At 43.7% G+C, this 13753-nt stretch overlaps 1 protein-coding gene across 11 annotated transcripts in view; it reads right to left on the bottom strand.

Annotated features, from left to right (window-relative positions):
• Positions 1 to 13753, bottom strand: part of LOC100541523 (6-phosphofructo-2-kinase/fructose-2,6-bisphosphatase 4) — a 44111-nt gene that overhangs the window by 4566 nt on the left and 25792 nt on the right. For 9 of the 11 annotated variants that reach the window (XM_085235635.1, XM_085235632.1, XM_085235640.1 and 6 more), the window contains 9 exons: positions 13581 to 13655; positions 12659 to 12715; positions 12213 to 12334; positions 10819 to 11026; positions 10118 to 10264; positions 9385 to 9489; positions 8036 to 8165; positions 7607 to 7669; positions 4320 to 4384 (listed from right to left, as the gene is read on the bottom strand). In XM_085235635.1, coding sequence (XP_085091761.1) covers positions 4320 to 4384; positions 7607 to 7669; positions 8036 to 8165; positions 9385 to 9489; positions 10118 to 10264; positions 10819 to 11026; positions 12213 to 12334; positions 12659 to 12715; positions 13581 to 13655 — 972 coding nt within the window. Of the gene's footprint in view, positions 1 to 1545; positions 1837 to 4319; positions 4385 to 7606; positions 7670 to 8035; positions 8166 to 9384; positions 9490 to 10117; positions 10265 to 10818; positions 11027 to 12212; positions 12335 to 12658; positions 12716 to 13580; positions 13656 to 13753 lie in introns of those variants that run through there. The other 2 variants (XM_085235639.1, XM_085235633.1) reach the window with 2 other exon arrangements.

Genomic DNA, 13753 nt, shown 5'->3' with positions numbered 1-13753 from the left:
TATTTTATGTGGTCTTGGAAACCTTGAGTTTCTGAGTTCTAAATGGTATGTGCTGGATGGCTCCAGCTGATTCAATGTCACGGTCCAAAGCTGCAGAGGACTGCAGGAATAGCACCCAAAGGCAGGCATTTGCTGCTCCTACTCACACTGCTGTGCTCCCTGGGCTCCCCAAGGCATAGCAGTGGCAGTGCCTCCCCACACAAGTGCTGTGCATTTCCTACTGGGACAGCTGCCACTTCAGTGCTCAGCTTTGTTTCTCCACTTGTGAACTTCGCAACAAAGCTGGAAGACTTTGCGTAAAAGGCTCAGCTGGGCAAGGAGGTTCTGAACTGTGCAGGAGCCAGGAGGAACGCTGAGGCAGATGAGGTTTGTAAGGATCACCCACAGCTGAAGAACGGACACATCAACAGAGGGACGAAGAGCACAGTGCAAAGGAAGCCCTCCTTCCAGCCAACTCCCTCCTGGGGAGCTGCACACAGACCTGTCACCGCCACCTCCCCTCCAGCACCAGGCCATCAGTAATGTGATGTAATGGGAAATCCCCCCCAGAAGCAAAACTGCTTTTAAATCCCACCTCCATAAAACTCTGTTTTTCTGCAACAGAAGCCTGCACAGATTTTGTCTTCACCAAAAGTTCCACGGCACAACATTTCTCACAGTGCAAACTGTGAGAGTTGGCAACGCCACTGACATCACGGTCACAACACAGAGGAGGATCCCAGCTCCCCCAGCCCAGCCCACCGCACACAGCAGGGCCGGAGCCAATGTGGGACAGCGTGCCGCAAACAGGCTGCAGTCTGTCCAGCACGTGAGAGCTTTTGTTGGAACCAAGTTCAGGATGCACGCCCTGCTGTTCTGAGATCACGCTCTTACTGCAGGAGGAAAAGCCTCCCGCTTCCATGCCTTGCAGGGCAACCCACAGCCCAAGCAGCAAATAACTGCCTTCTGCTCCCTGCATGGCTCAGCATCTCTCCAGTAGACCAACCTGTGTGCTCCACAGAGCCAGCAAGGCAGCACCAGGCACTCACACAGCAGCCCATTTCAGCAGAGCAAATACCATCCGTTGTTGCACTCTTCGTTTCCTATCAAAAGGAATGGAAAGGCACCTCTGCTCCCAAGGCTGGTTACTGCACAACAGCAGCTAAGGGAAGCTGCATACTGAAAGCACTTACACACATTCCTGTACCTTCGCTAGCAGTTGTGGCATTACTTGCACTATTCTCCACTGGTGAGCACATGCAGAGCTCCAGCACTGTAGATCAGCAGGATTAAGGCTGCACAGCAACTACAAATTGTTACTTGGTGCAACTGAGCACTCCAACTGCTCCTGAGGACACTGGAACAGATAACAGTGGTGCCCAGAGAACAAACTTGTAGTGTGCTTCACAGCTCTCATAGACAATTCCCCTTCAGCTGACATTAAATGCTTACTGGCTGTTCTAATAGCTCAACAGCTTTGGGAGTCAATGCTGCAGCACCTTTACATTACAGCCATTTACAGAAACAATGCTCCAGTGACAGCTGATTACTGTTCAACAACTCATCTGCAATAAACGAAGCAGGGCAGTACGGTTTTATTGCGACCATTCTCTCAAGCCATGCACTGTACAAAGATTCACTCCAGGCTTTGAGCTGTTGGCTTTGGCGTTTTTACATCCCTGTTTATACATCGTTACTTTTTCTTTCAAGGCGATTGGAATAATTAGTATTTCAATTTATTTTGAAGCAGCAGATGAGAATGGCACCCAAGCTGGACAGTTGGTTGGGACACAGCCTTCACTGATGAGCAGGGACCGTTACAAGGGCTTCCTCAGGACATCGGGAAACGTCTACGTTCTGTACAGCAACACAAATACAGAGGAGAGCATTTATCACGCAGCAGTAAGACCAACAAAGCCACCCATCACCTGTACCTTCCAGTGCCTGCCACGCAAGGAAGCACAGCGCTGACTGCTGGACAAGCCTGAGGAGCCCGGCCTGCCGTGGCACTGCCCCGTGCTCCCCTGTCAGCCACGAGTGCAGATGGTGAGAACTGTGCTGAGAGTATTTCTAATGTGTGGATTAAAAACACGGCCCATTTAACACCACCTTGCCAGTTCTCTTAACACGTTCTTCAGGCTTTATGCCTTTCACCCTGCGCTAAGCAAAGTCAGTAATAAATACCTCATCTCCCCCCTCAAAAAGGAGAGGAAAAAGGGGGTTGGGGTTTCTTGCTGGAAGTAGCATTCCTACCTGTGCTCACCACCTAAGGCAGAAGCACACAGATGTTTTACCCCAGCGCTTGCTTTCTGACCAAAAAGAGGAGCCAAGCAATAGCTCAAGCAACGCCCCTGATTTGTATTCAGTGCAGGCTGAACTCCTCCATCGGAGAAGGTCAGCCCTGCAGTGCCGACAAACACAAGGCTTCAGTCCACTCGAGACAAATCACCCGCACACAATGAGCTCTACAGACACCATAAACAAATACTGCAGTACTTTGCAGCAGGGTGAAAGTACATCTCTTCAGCTGCAGCAGATAAGGAGCACACTGTCCTGCAGGCAGGGCTACAAATTCCTTGTGGGAGCACAGAACAGCACAGCAGGCAATTCTTCATCACGGTCTCTTTGTTGAGTGGTGTTGAAATCTGTGACGCGACGCTTAATTAAATGCTTTGCCTTCAATAGAGCATTTGAAAAATTCGTTTAACAGAAACAATTAGCACTTTTGTAGGTTGTGTAGATGAAAGCTTTTGAAACATCCACAGCCCTCTGAGCAACATCCAAATGCAGACAGGACCAGCTCGGCCCTTTACCCAGTTATACTAACGAACAACATATCACCACCCGTATTGAACCAGTTCGGGTTTCTTTGGAGGGCAGGGACAAATGTTTTTGTGGAAGAACCCCAAATACATCTCTGCTCTTTTCCTTATTTGTTGTATCCATCTATTTTTGTTCCAAACCAAACAGCTTTGTATCTGTGTCCAGGCAGCAATGCCAGTCTGCACAATCCTCTGTGTGCACATGCTCACCCACCACTTCCAGCATGACCACATCACTGCCCAACCACGTTAATTTAGGAGGAAAGCTGTACATCAAATGGTATTTCCAACAGTAATTCCCAAGGAACTTCAGCAAGCTGTAAATTCAGCACCAGTATTTAATCAGACAAACTGTTCATGTTAAACTGACCTACGTAATTCAACACACACAACAGTAACACTTGCTCTAAGACATTCTCATTTATTCTCACTGTGCTTTAAGGCACCACGAAATGAGAATGGATTTCCTGAACCTAACAAGCCAAACTAGGACACATATGTAGTAAAGCAGGAAGATAAAGGAGGAAGGAAGGAAGAAAGGAAACGCGACTATCTGATGGAAATATCTTCACTATGAATGGCCAAGAGTCAGGATTTACAGAACTCAGTGCCTGAGTCATTAAAACAAAACATCTTTGCAGACCCTTCCAACACTTCTGCACAACTGCCACAAATGTGTGCCCACATATAAGTGAAGTGCTTTGTGTCTTGTGACTGCACACATTTATCTTCATATTCCTTCTCACTGTAAGCCTTTGTTCTGAAAACCACCACAGCGTTTTTTCCTCACATTATCAAACTGACTTTTAATTCACTAGAAGGCAGGGCTCGCAGCCTCAGCAAGGAACCACTGCCATTCTCAGTGCCATCAGCATGAGGACCTGCAAGGGAACCAGGACGCTTTAATCACGACACACTATACGTAACTTCCATAATGCAGCAATGGCAAAGTTGAACTGCTCTGTCTGTGCAAGCAGCATAACCAACCTCAGTGCATGTCAGTGCCTCAAAACACAGAGGCCCACATAGGGAGAGTACAAACTGTCCCAGCCCGCCATCCCATCTCCACGGAGATTTTCCAAGCTTATTCAATTCCCTTTCCCCGTTGTTCTGCTGCACCCTGAGAGCCCTCCTCAGCCTCCACCGCAGGCAGCACCAAACTCTGCAAAGTACACAGCGTGGATCTCAGTGACGGAACAGCTGATGACTCTGATGGATTATCACTTCATTACTGGCTCTCTCCAAAACAAGCATGCCATTCCTAACTGCGTATTTCGTGCCTGCGCTCAATTTCTGCTGAATGACAACACTGAAGAACTTCATACAGTTTTTAGATTGATACTGTGCTCAGTAGAAGTATTTTTCCACCCTTGAAAAGCTTGATGTGCAAGATTAAATACGGTCAGCAGTTACAAAATCACTTCTAACCACAAGGACATGGAAATCAGCCAAAATCAAAACATTATGTCAAGTTCTCTCATGCAAAAAAAAAAAAAACCAACAAAAAAACATTCTTACCTCGGGTTTATCTCTGTGTGTGTTTACAGCTTCAACATTCAGAAATATAGATTCTACTTTACATCCTGTTAATAAAAAATACATTTTTAGAATTGGGCTGCCTGGAAAAATGAAGATATGGTAAGGATGCAATTTAGAGATGCAATCTGATCTACGATTCTGATTTTGAGTTTGTGAAGGATAATCACTTCCCTCTTCTGATTCATGCCAGAGTTTCCCAAGTTCTGAACAGCTAAAGCTACTGAAATGAATGCATTCCACCAGGATGAACACTGCTCTCAATTTGATAATCCATCTTCTAGTCTCACCATTGCTTTATCATTGTTTTTTGTAACACAAATTCTCATCTTCCAACACACACCAACAAAAACATCCCATCAAGTAGATCATTGTAATTTTGTGTTATGTTTAATCATCACAGACTTACTGGGATTGCACAACAGTACTGAAGACAAACGCTGCTCATTTTTTTTTAAATGTGGAAATGATTCCACTTCATGCCATTAATAAACCCCATTCCTCCATGTGTGCAAAGCAGAAACGAAACTTTCATGCCCAAATGGAGGAGAATGCCATGCCCTCCTTCTGGAGGGGAATTTCTATTCTCACTAAATAGACAAATAAATAAATGATTCCAGAGAAGCATGAATGTTGAGAAGACACAACTACATGTTACTTGGGTAGGACAAGCTGACCCACTTAGCAAATTATAATTACTCAATACACTGTGGGAACTTCTACTGAAACAACATCAAATTGCCAAATGCAATCAGATCTCACACCAGCACTTTTACACAGCCACCCTACGCAGCACTGTGAAATTCCTCTGACACACCACACACAACAGAGCCCAGCATCTGCCACAAACAGCAAATCAGGTTTGCAGAGTTTCCTGTTCACATATTTCCTAAATTCCTAACACTCCATAAGCTTGCTGCATGCCACAAAAAGGCAACCTGAGCCTTTCCTTAGAAAGCCACTGCATTTTCCAAAGAATGACACAAAGGAATATGGCAAATATTTGCCTTTCCCTGCAAAGCAGAGTCTGAGAAACTTCGTTTGTCACCAACACTGTGAGCAAACAGCGCAGGAAGGTCAACGCTCAGGGAAATATCAGACAAGAAAAAAGATTTTAGGAGGGAAAAGTGCATTTCTCATACTGGCAGAGAACCCCAGTCATCCTTCTGTTGATAGATCCATGCCCATAATCCCTGTAGTCACACAGAACTCTCTGATCTCTGATGCTGGCCACTGCTAAGGACTGCTTACCCAGAGCTGAGATCAGTCTCTGAGAAAGACTGTCCTGCAGTCAATAGATACCAGAGGCACTCAGTTTCTCCACAGTTAATTGCTGACATGCATATTCCTAACTGTTTTTTATTACTGATAAGAAGGTCCATGCCTACAGCAAGGTGCAGCTTCTCTCTCCTGTGTGCTCTCACACAAACCACCTGCCAGTCCTTCAGCCCCTCTGTACATACGCTGCACTCCGAGGACTGTTGGGTAACATCCAGCTGTCAGGCCACAACAATTCCCCATCTAAAGACCAGACATCACCAGCCTCCAGTGCCAGGAAGAGCAAGCCCCCAAGGGAGATGCTTCTCCAGAACATGGTTAGCTGAAAGAGTGGAACAGACCACATCCAACCACTCACCCTGCCCCCCTGGCTGCCAGGGAGGCCTCAGCTTGAAATAATTCTATAGAAGTAGCAGTTCACAAGTGTCTTACACAGCCCTTGTACTTTGAGATATCAAATTCTAGGAAGCAGGTTGACTGAAACGTCTTTATCTTTCTTCCAGTGAAGGCAAAAGGCCAAGGAAAGCCCCTCACACCACTTCTCCATCCTCATTTGGTGTGCCAGTAACCATCTCTGTCCAGCAAAGCTGTGGATGCCCCCTCCCTGGAAGCTCTCCAGGCCAGGCTGGATGGGGCTGTGGGCAACCTGGGCTATGGAAGGTGTCCCTGCCTACAGCAGGGGGTTGGAACTACACGATCCTAAAGGTGCCTTCCAACCCATACCATTCTGTGATTCTATGAAATGAGGCCCTCTTCAAGCTTGCCAACAAAATCACCAAACTTCCCATAAGAACAAACAAACCAAAACCAAACCACACCACTACACACACCCTCAACTGTGGAAACAGTCCACGACCACTGAGCTGAGAGAAGCCAGTTTCCAAAAACTGACCTTATCTTTAAGAAGCTCTGGCTGTTCTTATTGTGCTCATTCTACAACCCCATTTCCTGAACTGCAGCGTGCCATGCGAGGCTGGGAACAGCAGGTGTCAGCACAGCACTTACTGCAGGGACAACCAAACTCAGTGACTAAAACCTCTTCTGATGTCTCCTAGCATAGCAGCTAGTTACTCTGCCTCTACTCCATCCGAATCTAAAATCAAACCAAAGTACGTTTCTGCACTGCTATTTTTCGATGCTGATAATCAAAGGCAGCTTTGACTTTTCCAAGAATAACTCAACCTTCTTTGGCCATCTGTTTCCTGGTAAATTGTGCTGTTACTCCTCTTGGTCTGTAATCTTCTGATCTGTGATTAGGTACCAGAAGATACAATTAAGCCATCTCTTAAGGAAACTTTACAGCAGACGTGTGCTAAGCTGGGGTGGAAAAGCACATGAAATGTCACTGGCTATCAGCCTAAAACCAGTAAGAAGCTCATGCTGGAATCCACACCTTGCACTCTACAGGCCAGCAACAAATCCCACCTGAACCCGAGCTCAGCACTAAGAACAGCTGCTAAGGAACATGCCAGCAAAAACAAAGGAGGAATGTGTGGTGGTGTGAAGGTTCAGGAACAAATATTTCAGGAAAACAGAGCACAAATATTTGAAGGGTACAGATAACACCCTCCATAAGATGGTAAATCTACATGTAATTAAGTTTGCTTGTCTTCTAACAAGATCTTCAAGCACATCCATAAAAAGTGAGATCTTACTGGAGTAGAGCAAAGTGGCAGGAGTTTGCCAGAAAAATCATTCAAATAGCACATGAACCAAATACTCAAGAAAACCACCCATTAGCAATTTCAACCACTGGCAGTTTCAGGGTCTTCACAATAAAAACACATTTTTTGGCATAACACAAAGCAAACAAAAAATCAAAGGATTCATGGATTCTAACAAGGCTGTATGGATACACACACACAAACTCAACAACTGCTTCATTCTCTTTTATACTAAAATAAATATTTTAAGCTAAATACTGCACAACCTTTGCAAACAACACGGACATTAGCAATGCTGCTTTTAGACTTTTTGGGAACACTACTTACCATAAGCCACTGGGGTTAGCTTTAAGACAGTGTGCAGTGGGCACTTCAGGTAAGGCAGCTGTTCTGAGAAATCAAACACTGGATTACACATGACATACAGATAACAGACATTTTAACTCTTCTATTAAGTGCCAGGCCAAGCACTTACAGACTATCTGACACTGGATCTATTTCATTCCTTGCATATAACAGATATGCTATTAAAACAAAGGAGAAAAACAAACATTACAGCATTTCAGATGAGAAGCAGCTCAGTAAAATCACCCATCAGGTCACATGAATAGACCAGATATGAGAACACATATTTACCCAGTACAAATTCCTGTATCATCAGTGGGTGGCTGAAGTCTCTGCTTTGAACCTTTATCAGCAGATTTTCAGAGTGCCTTAGTAAAGCAGACCACTTGTAACACATGAAGGAAAACTTACCTGCAGGCTTGTCAAGAAAATATGCGAGCAAACAGCGCATGACAGCTTGGTGGCAAATGACAAGCACGTTTTCCTGCCTTTCAAGCTCCATAATTACTGGTTCCAGCCTCTGGACAAGGTCTTCGTAGGACTGAGAGAGAAGTGGAGCAGGAAGGAAAAAGAATAACAGACCATTAAAAAGGGAAAACTCTTCACAGGTAAACATATATACAGTGGATACCTTAGCTTCACATTAGTCATCTTTTAAATGTTATATTGGGACACTGCCAACCACTGGAGTAATAATTTTCCTTAAATTAAAAGCCACCAATTGGATCTTCCCTGTATCAAAGAGCAGATGTACTGAAAAAAAATCTCATTGGTGGAAGAGTTTTATTAAATCAGACATTACATTCAAGATTTTCCACAGAATCCCCAGATTTAATTCAGAACATCAGCAAACACACAGGTGAAGGCTCACACCATGGCTGGCCCTGCCTGCAGACACTGCTTGTGACCAGTGCTGGAGATTCCCCATCCGAGAGGAGGCTTCCATCAGAAAAACAATGGAAAAATGGATTAGGAGAACTTTGCAGCTTAATGACTGCTTCATTAGTGAGAAGTCTGCTCTTATCACAGCGATTACTTTTGACTGCTGGGCAAAGACGACCTCGGAGCTCCGGTTCCTCATTATCACTGAGGGTGTGCAGCAGCTGCTGCAATTACCTGCCTGCCCTGCTGCCCCGGATCCTCAGCCTTCAGCACCAGCACACAGCCATGTGGCAGCTGGTAATTGCTCTGCTGTAATGGCTTTGCTTTAGAAAAGCTGCCAACAAGTTATTTTCCCAGAGGCAAGGAGTTTATTAAAGTGAAAGACCAATATGGCTATAGATTTCTGCAGCTTTTCATCCAGAACTGAATGCAAAATAACCATTATCAACAACTGCAATGAATAAAGGCAATCCTGGCAGCACGTTTGCACAGGCAGTATGCTGAGGCCTTGCAATCAGTTTTCCTGTTACATCACTGCAGGACCAGCATAAATTCAATGCTTACAAAATCAAACGCCTCAACTGGTTTTCCAAATCTGTTATTTTTTCAAGATTTGAATCAAATGAAATGGACTGGAATCATAGAATGGCCTGGGTTGAAAAGGACCGCAGTTATCATCTATTTTCAACCCCCTGCTGTGTGCAGGGTCGCCAACCATCAGACCAGGCTGCCAGAATCAGTCCTTAAATGCTCCTATGTGCCTTCCACTGGAGGAGAGCACTACTTTTTTAGGAAAGAAAAATGCTTCAATGAAGTCAGCATGCCTGCATTAGAGACGATGAGGAAGTCAGTCACCTTGGGAGAAAAAAGGAGCATACCTCTCCTTTAGGGTATCTGTATCTGTATTTGTCTTGGTCTCTCAGTGCAAACTCAAGAGGGTAATTTTCCTGTATCTCTTCATATGTCATTTCTTCACACACTCCCTACAGGTAACAAAAGCAATGACAATGTGCCCATTCCCAACAGTGCAAAAAGCAGATACCACTTAATAGTAAAATCACATGTGAATATAATGTAACGCATTATTTTTTTTTCACTCTGACACTTAAGAGAGAGAATCTTTAGGCACAGTGAACAGGACACTTAGCTGGACCCAGACACTGGTGGAATCAATCACTAAATTACTGCATGAATCATTAAGTCACCAGGAGTGAAGCTACATACATTGGCAAGCAAGGCCATCGTATGAGCTGTGTTACCTACAGCAGCTCTGTGTGCTACAGCTGCAGCTGGGTAGTGCCAACTAGCAACGCTTTTTCTTCTTTTTTTCCTCTGCCCTCCAACCCCCACCTACTAGCAACAATTTCTTGGCATTGTTTCTTCTCCTGAGGAATGGTTTACTGGGAAAGACAAACCAAAACCATGATAATTCTTAAATTAATGGTTCTTAAATTTTAATAAAATATTTAACAGGAATGAATCACAATTTTCTAGCAGCCAGATCCACCGCTCAGTTGACTTTATCACCTAAAAGGCATATCGTTACCAGATGATGTCTCCTGCATCCCTAGCAAACAAAGCAACCTTTCAGACATTCAGAAAAGAACTTACTGCATCTATCTCATTCAAAACCTTCCACTGCTCATAAGGCACTCCCAAAGCTTCAGCAGTTTGAATCGTCCTTTTCATCTGACTGGTCCAAACCTTCAGATCCTTGATGTTTTGCTCATTAATAAACTGTGCCAAGCTCTTGGCAAACTGAAAGAAAAGCCATGAGACATTGGATGAGGGCTCAGAAGCAACATACTGTGTCAAATTGGAAGTCACAAGCTTTAGCCTCCGCAAACTCTTTATAACTTTGCCACACGGCTCTGTCAAGGCTTTTGCTAAAAGCATGCTCTGTTAAGCCAAGGGGAACTCTGGGGGGAAGGAGGGGAGTAAAAGGAAGTCATCCCCACTTTCATCTTTAGGCATTTTTCCTTCACTTTTAACTTGTGATCTTTACAGGTTAGCCAACAAGATAGGATTTTACAAAACTACAATTAAAATTAAAGCCTCCCTGACAACTGCTTTGTGCTCTAGGATAAACAGAAATTTCAATCAGTAACAAAAGAGATTCTACCCAAGCACGACACACAAAGTGTGTCCATTCAGTTCCCACTACCCACATACACAGCTAAGAAATCCTTTAAGACATGGGGAGTGAAAGGATGTAGAGGCAAAAAGCTGTAATAATGCAGCACAAACTACACACACGTGCACAGACATAAATAAAACCCAAAGCCATGCTTGTTCTGGAGGGACTGACTTACTTCTTTCCCCCTGACAGACAGTCCAGGATCCCCTCCTATTCTCCCCTTCAGGTTGAGTTCACTTTCTCCATGCCGACAGAGGTAGATTGACCGAGGAGTCACGTGGATATTCATGAGGTAGTAGACAATCCGGCTCTGGATGTGATCCATTACTCTGTTCACAAGGTAACTCCTTCCAACGTCCATAATTTTAATGTAAGAAAGATCCCTTCCATGAGCAAACAACAACAACAACAAAATAAGATCCCACACAGTTTCTAGTAGAATAAAACAAAGGGGCAATGAGCCACAGCAACAGACTAACCCTCAATTACCCCTGGAAAAACCATTAGTACACAGGCCAATCCACAAATGATGACAGAAACAAAGTAGTCATCTGGAAGCACAGGATGAATTCTACTCTCCCTGCATCACAGAGGTTACAATTTCAGTTTTCGCTCCTCTTTATCCTTTCTCATCTCAGAGCAGCATCTATAAAGGACAATAAAAGCCTAACAAACTGAAAATAACCACCATTTTCTTCAGGCACCATAATAAACCAGGACAATTTATAATAAAGCCAAATGGAGGTGGTGAGAAGCAGGTACCATCACCTCATCTTCAGCTGCATTCTGTGAAGTTAATCATTGCTGCTCCACGTGGGTACAACCACTAGGTCCATCACAGATATTTCATGCATGAGCTGATCCGACTGCATCAGCTTTACCTTGTTTACACTCAATTACATTAAAATGTAGCTCAGCCTTCTTTATAGCCCTGAACCTGAAACAAACCAGGAGGCCTGACATGAGTGCGGCTCAGAATGAAATCCTGGTTCCTTCTCACTTGATTCATCCCTACCTTACTTTCAGTTGCCAAAAGTTAATGAAAAACAATTCAGTGCTTTGGCAAGAAAGCAATGATCCAGGTATGAAAGTTTCTCATAGGCCTACACGTACAGGATTATTTGCAATGGTAAATAAATTAAGAAATCACATTTTTAAGACCAATGTGACAAAAACATATCCTCACATCAACAAATTCATTTATGTTTACAAATCGATCAGGTCTCCCTATCCATTAAAAAAAACAAAAACTAAACAAAACAAACAACAATAACAAAAAATCACTATGGTTCATCCAGAACAATTTAGGAATTGGCTCTATCCCAGAAGAATCTCACCATTCTCCAAGTAGGAAAAAATCAGGAGGAGCACTGTCCCAGAATAAAATCGTAAGGCAGTTATCCCTCACGCAACCATCCAGACTGCACCTCAACTGTCTCTAGTTTACCAGCAGAAACAGAGCTCAACTATGAAAACCATGGCCAGAAAGCCCTCAACCCCAACTTGGGATCACCCATCCCTTAATGAAACAACTTAATATAACCCAGCTGTGATCACAGTATTACTTACTTGTCAAGATTTTCATCTAATGTCTCATATGAGTTCTTGTAGCACTCTATTCTTTTCATGAAGTCTTCTGTTGCTTCATCATTACTACAGTCAACGTAGTCAGGGCTACCCAGCTTCACTTGCTGTTCGAAACAAAAACAAGAGAGCAGTGCATGGGTTACCTTCCCTTTTTAATGTAAGTTTAAACAAATGGGGGGAGGAGGAACACAACACAAAAGCTCCTTTTCTGCAGACACTGCTCTATGTGTATTCTAATTAGGAGCTAATTTTTAAAGAATTTAACTTTTGAGTTAAACGTGTGGATGAGAAAAGAAAGGCAAACTGTTCCATTAGTAGCAACTAATGGTTTTCATTACTGGAAGTTCTCATAATGTGCCTCCAAAAATACTGAGATATTCTACAATCTCGTGATTTCAGGAAGTTAAAGCCAACTTTCCTGTACTCACCACAATGTTTGCAGCAATGACCTCTGGATCGACACACACTGACTCAACAAAAAACGTCTTCAATCCCAACAGGAAGCCACATGAACAGAAAGAAGGAAGAAAGCAGCTGAATTGAAATGCCTCTGAACACGCACAGTCAGCAGTCTGAGCAGCTCCATGCTAACCCTTTTCTAACAGAGCCTGCCTTAGACTCCCTTCACTCACTCAACCGTCCTGTTTCTCCAGACCTACTCAGCAAAAACTGCTGGTTTACTGTTCCCTGAAGCATGGTGCTTTACACTGTTTTCCAAAACAACGTGGAACAATTTTGGAATGAAAAAAAATTAGGATGAAAGAGTGAGAAATAAATGGGGAGAATGCAGGTTCAGCCATGCAAAAATTAACTAATGGTTCTGAAAGAATAAAGTAGGAACATTTCAAGTAATGGAGCAGCTTCACAGGGTTTGTTTGGCTGTCTTAAAGGCATATGGAGATGCAAAGTTAGAGCAAAGGGAAGGTTATTGGAGAACAGCTAAACACAAAGCAACCCTGGACAGAAGGCAGAAAGCTGAAAGCCTTTGATTTACACAGAACTACACACATTTCCTCACGTCTTTCTGCAGGAAAAATCTGACCTGCACTAAGAACCACCATTTAAATAGTTTTTGCTAACTGAGAATTACACACCCAGGATGACATAAGCAAAGCATTACAGAGATTAGTTCCTAACACTGCAACATTAAGGATAAGAAAAATGAAGATGGGGTGACTTTGCATCACAAACAATGCTCAAGGACACAAAACACACCGCTGACTACACATCTAGCAACAACTGCTTGCCATGGTACACTTGTTAACTCAGTACAGACAAGGCAAGGGGAACAAAACGGCACTGCCCTGCTTGGCCAGGCATTAGCTCAGAGCTCTTCTGCTTTTGACTCACCTTGTATCCATTTTCTTCACCAAATTTGTAAATGGTTTCTCTGCGTTCTCGAGTTGTGTTCGTAGCATCAAAGACCTAGAAATAGTTACAGAGAAAGAGAGAGGAATTAACAAAGCCTGATAGCCTGTGGAAAGCACTGTGTCAGGGACAAGAAAAACAAGGGTTCCAAGTCT

The sequence above is a fragment of the Meleagris gallopavo genome, chromosome 14, assembly GCF_905368555.1.
Source record: "Meleagris gallopavo chromosome 14, MGAL_WU_HG_1.1, whole genome shotgun sequence".
NCBI lineage: Eukaryota > Metazoa > Chordata > Aves > Galliformes > Phasianidae > Meleagris > Meleagris gallopavo.
This window is presented reverse-complemented; position numbering and strand designations above follow the sequence as displayed.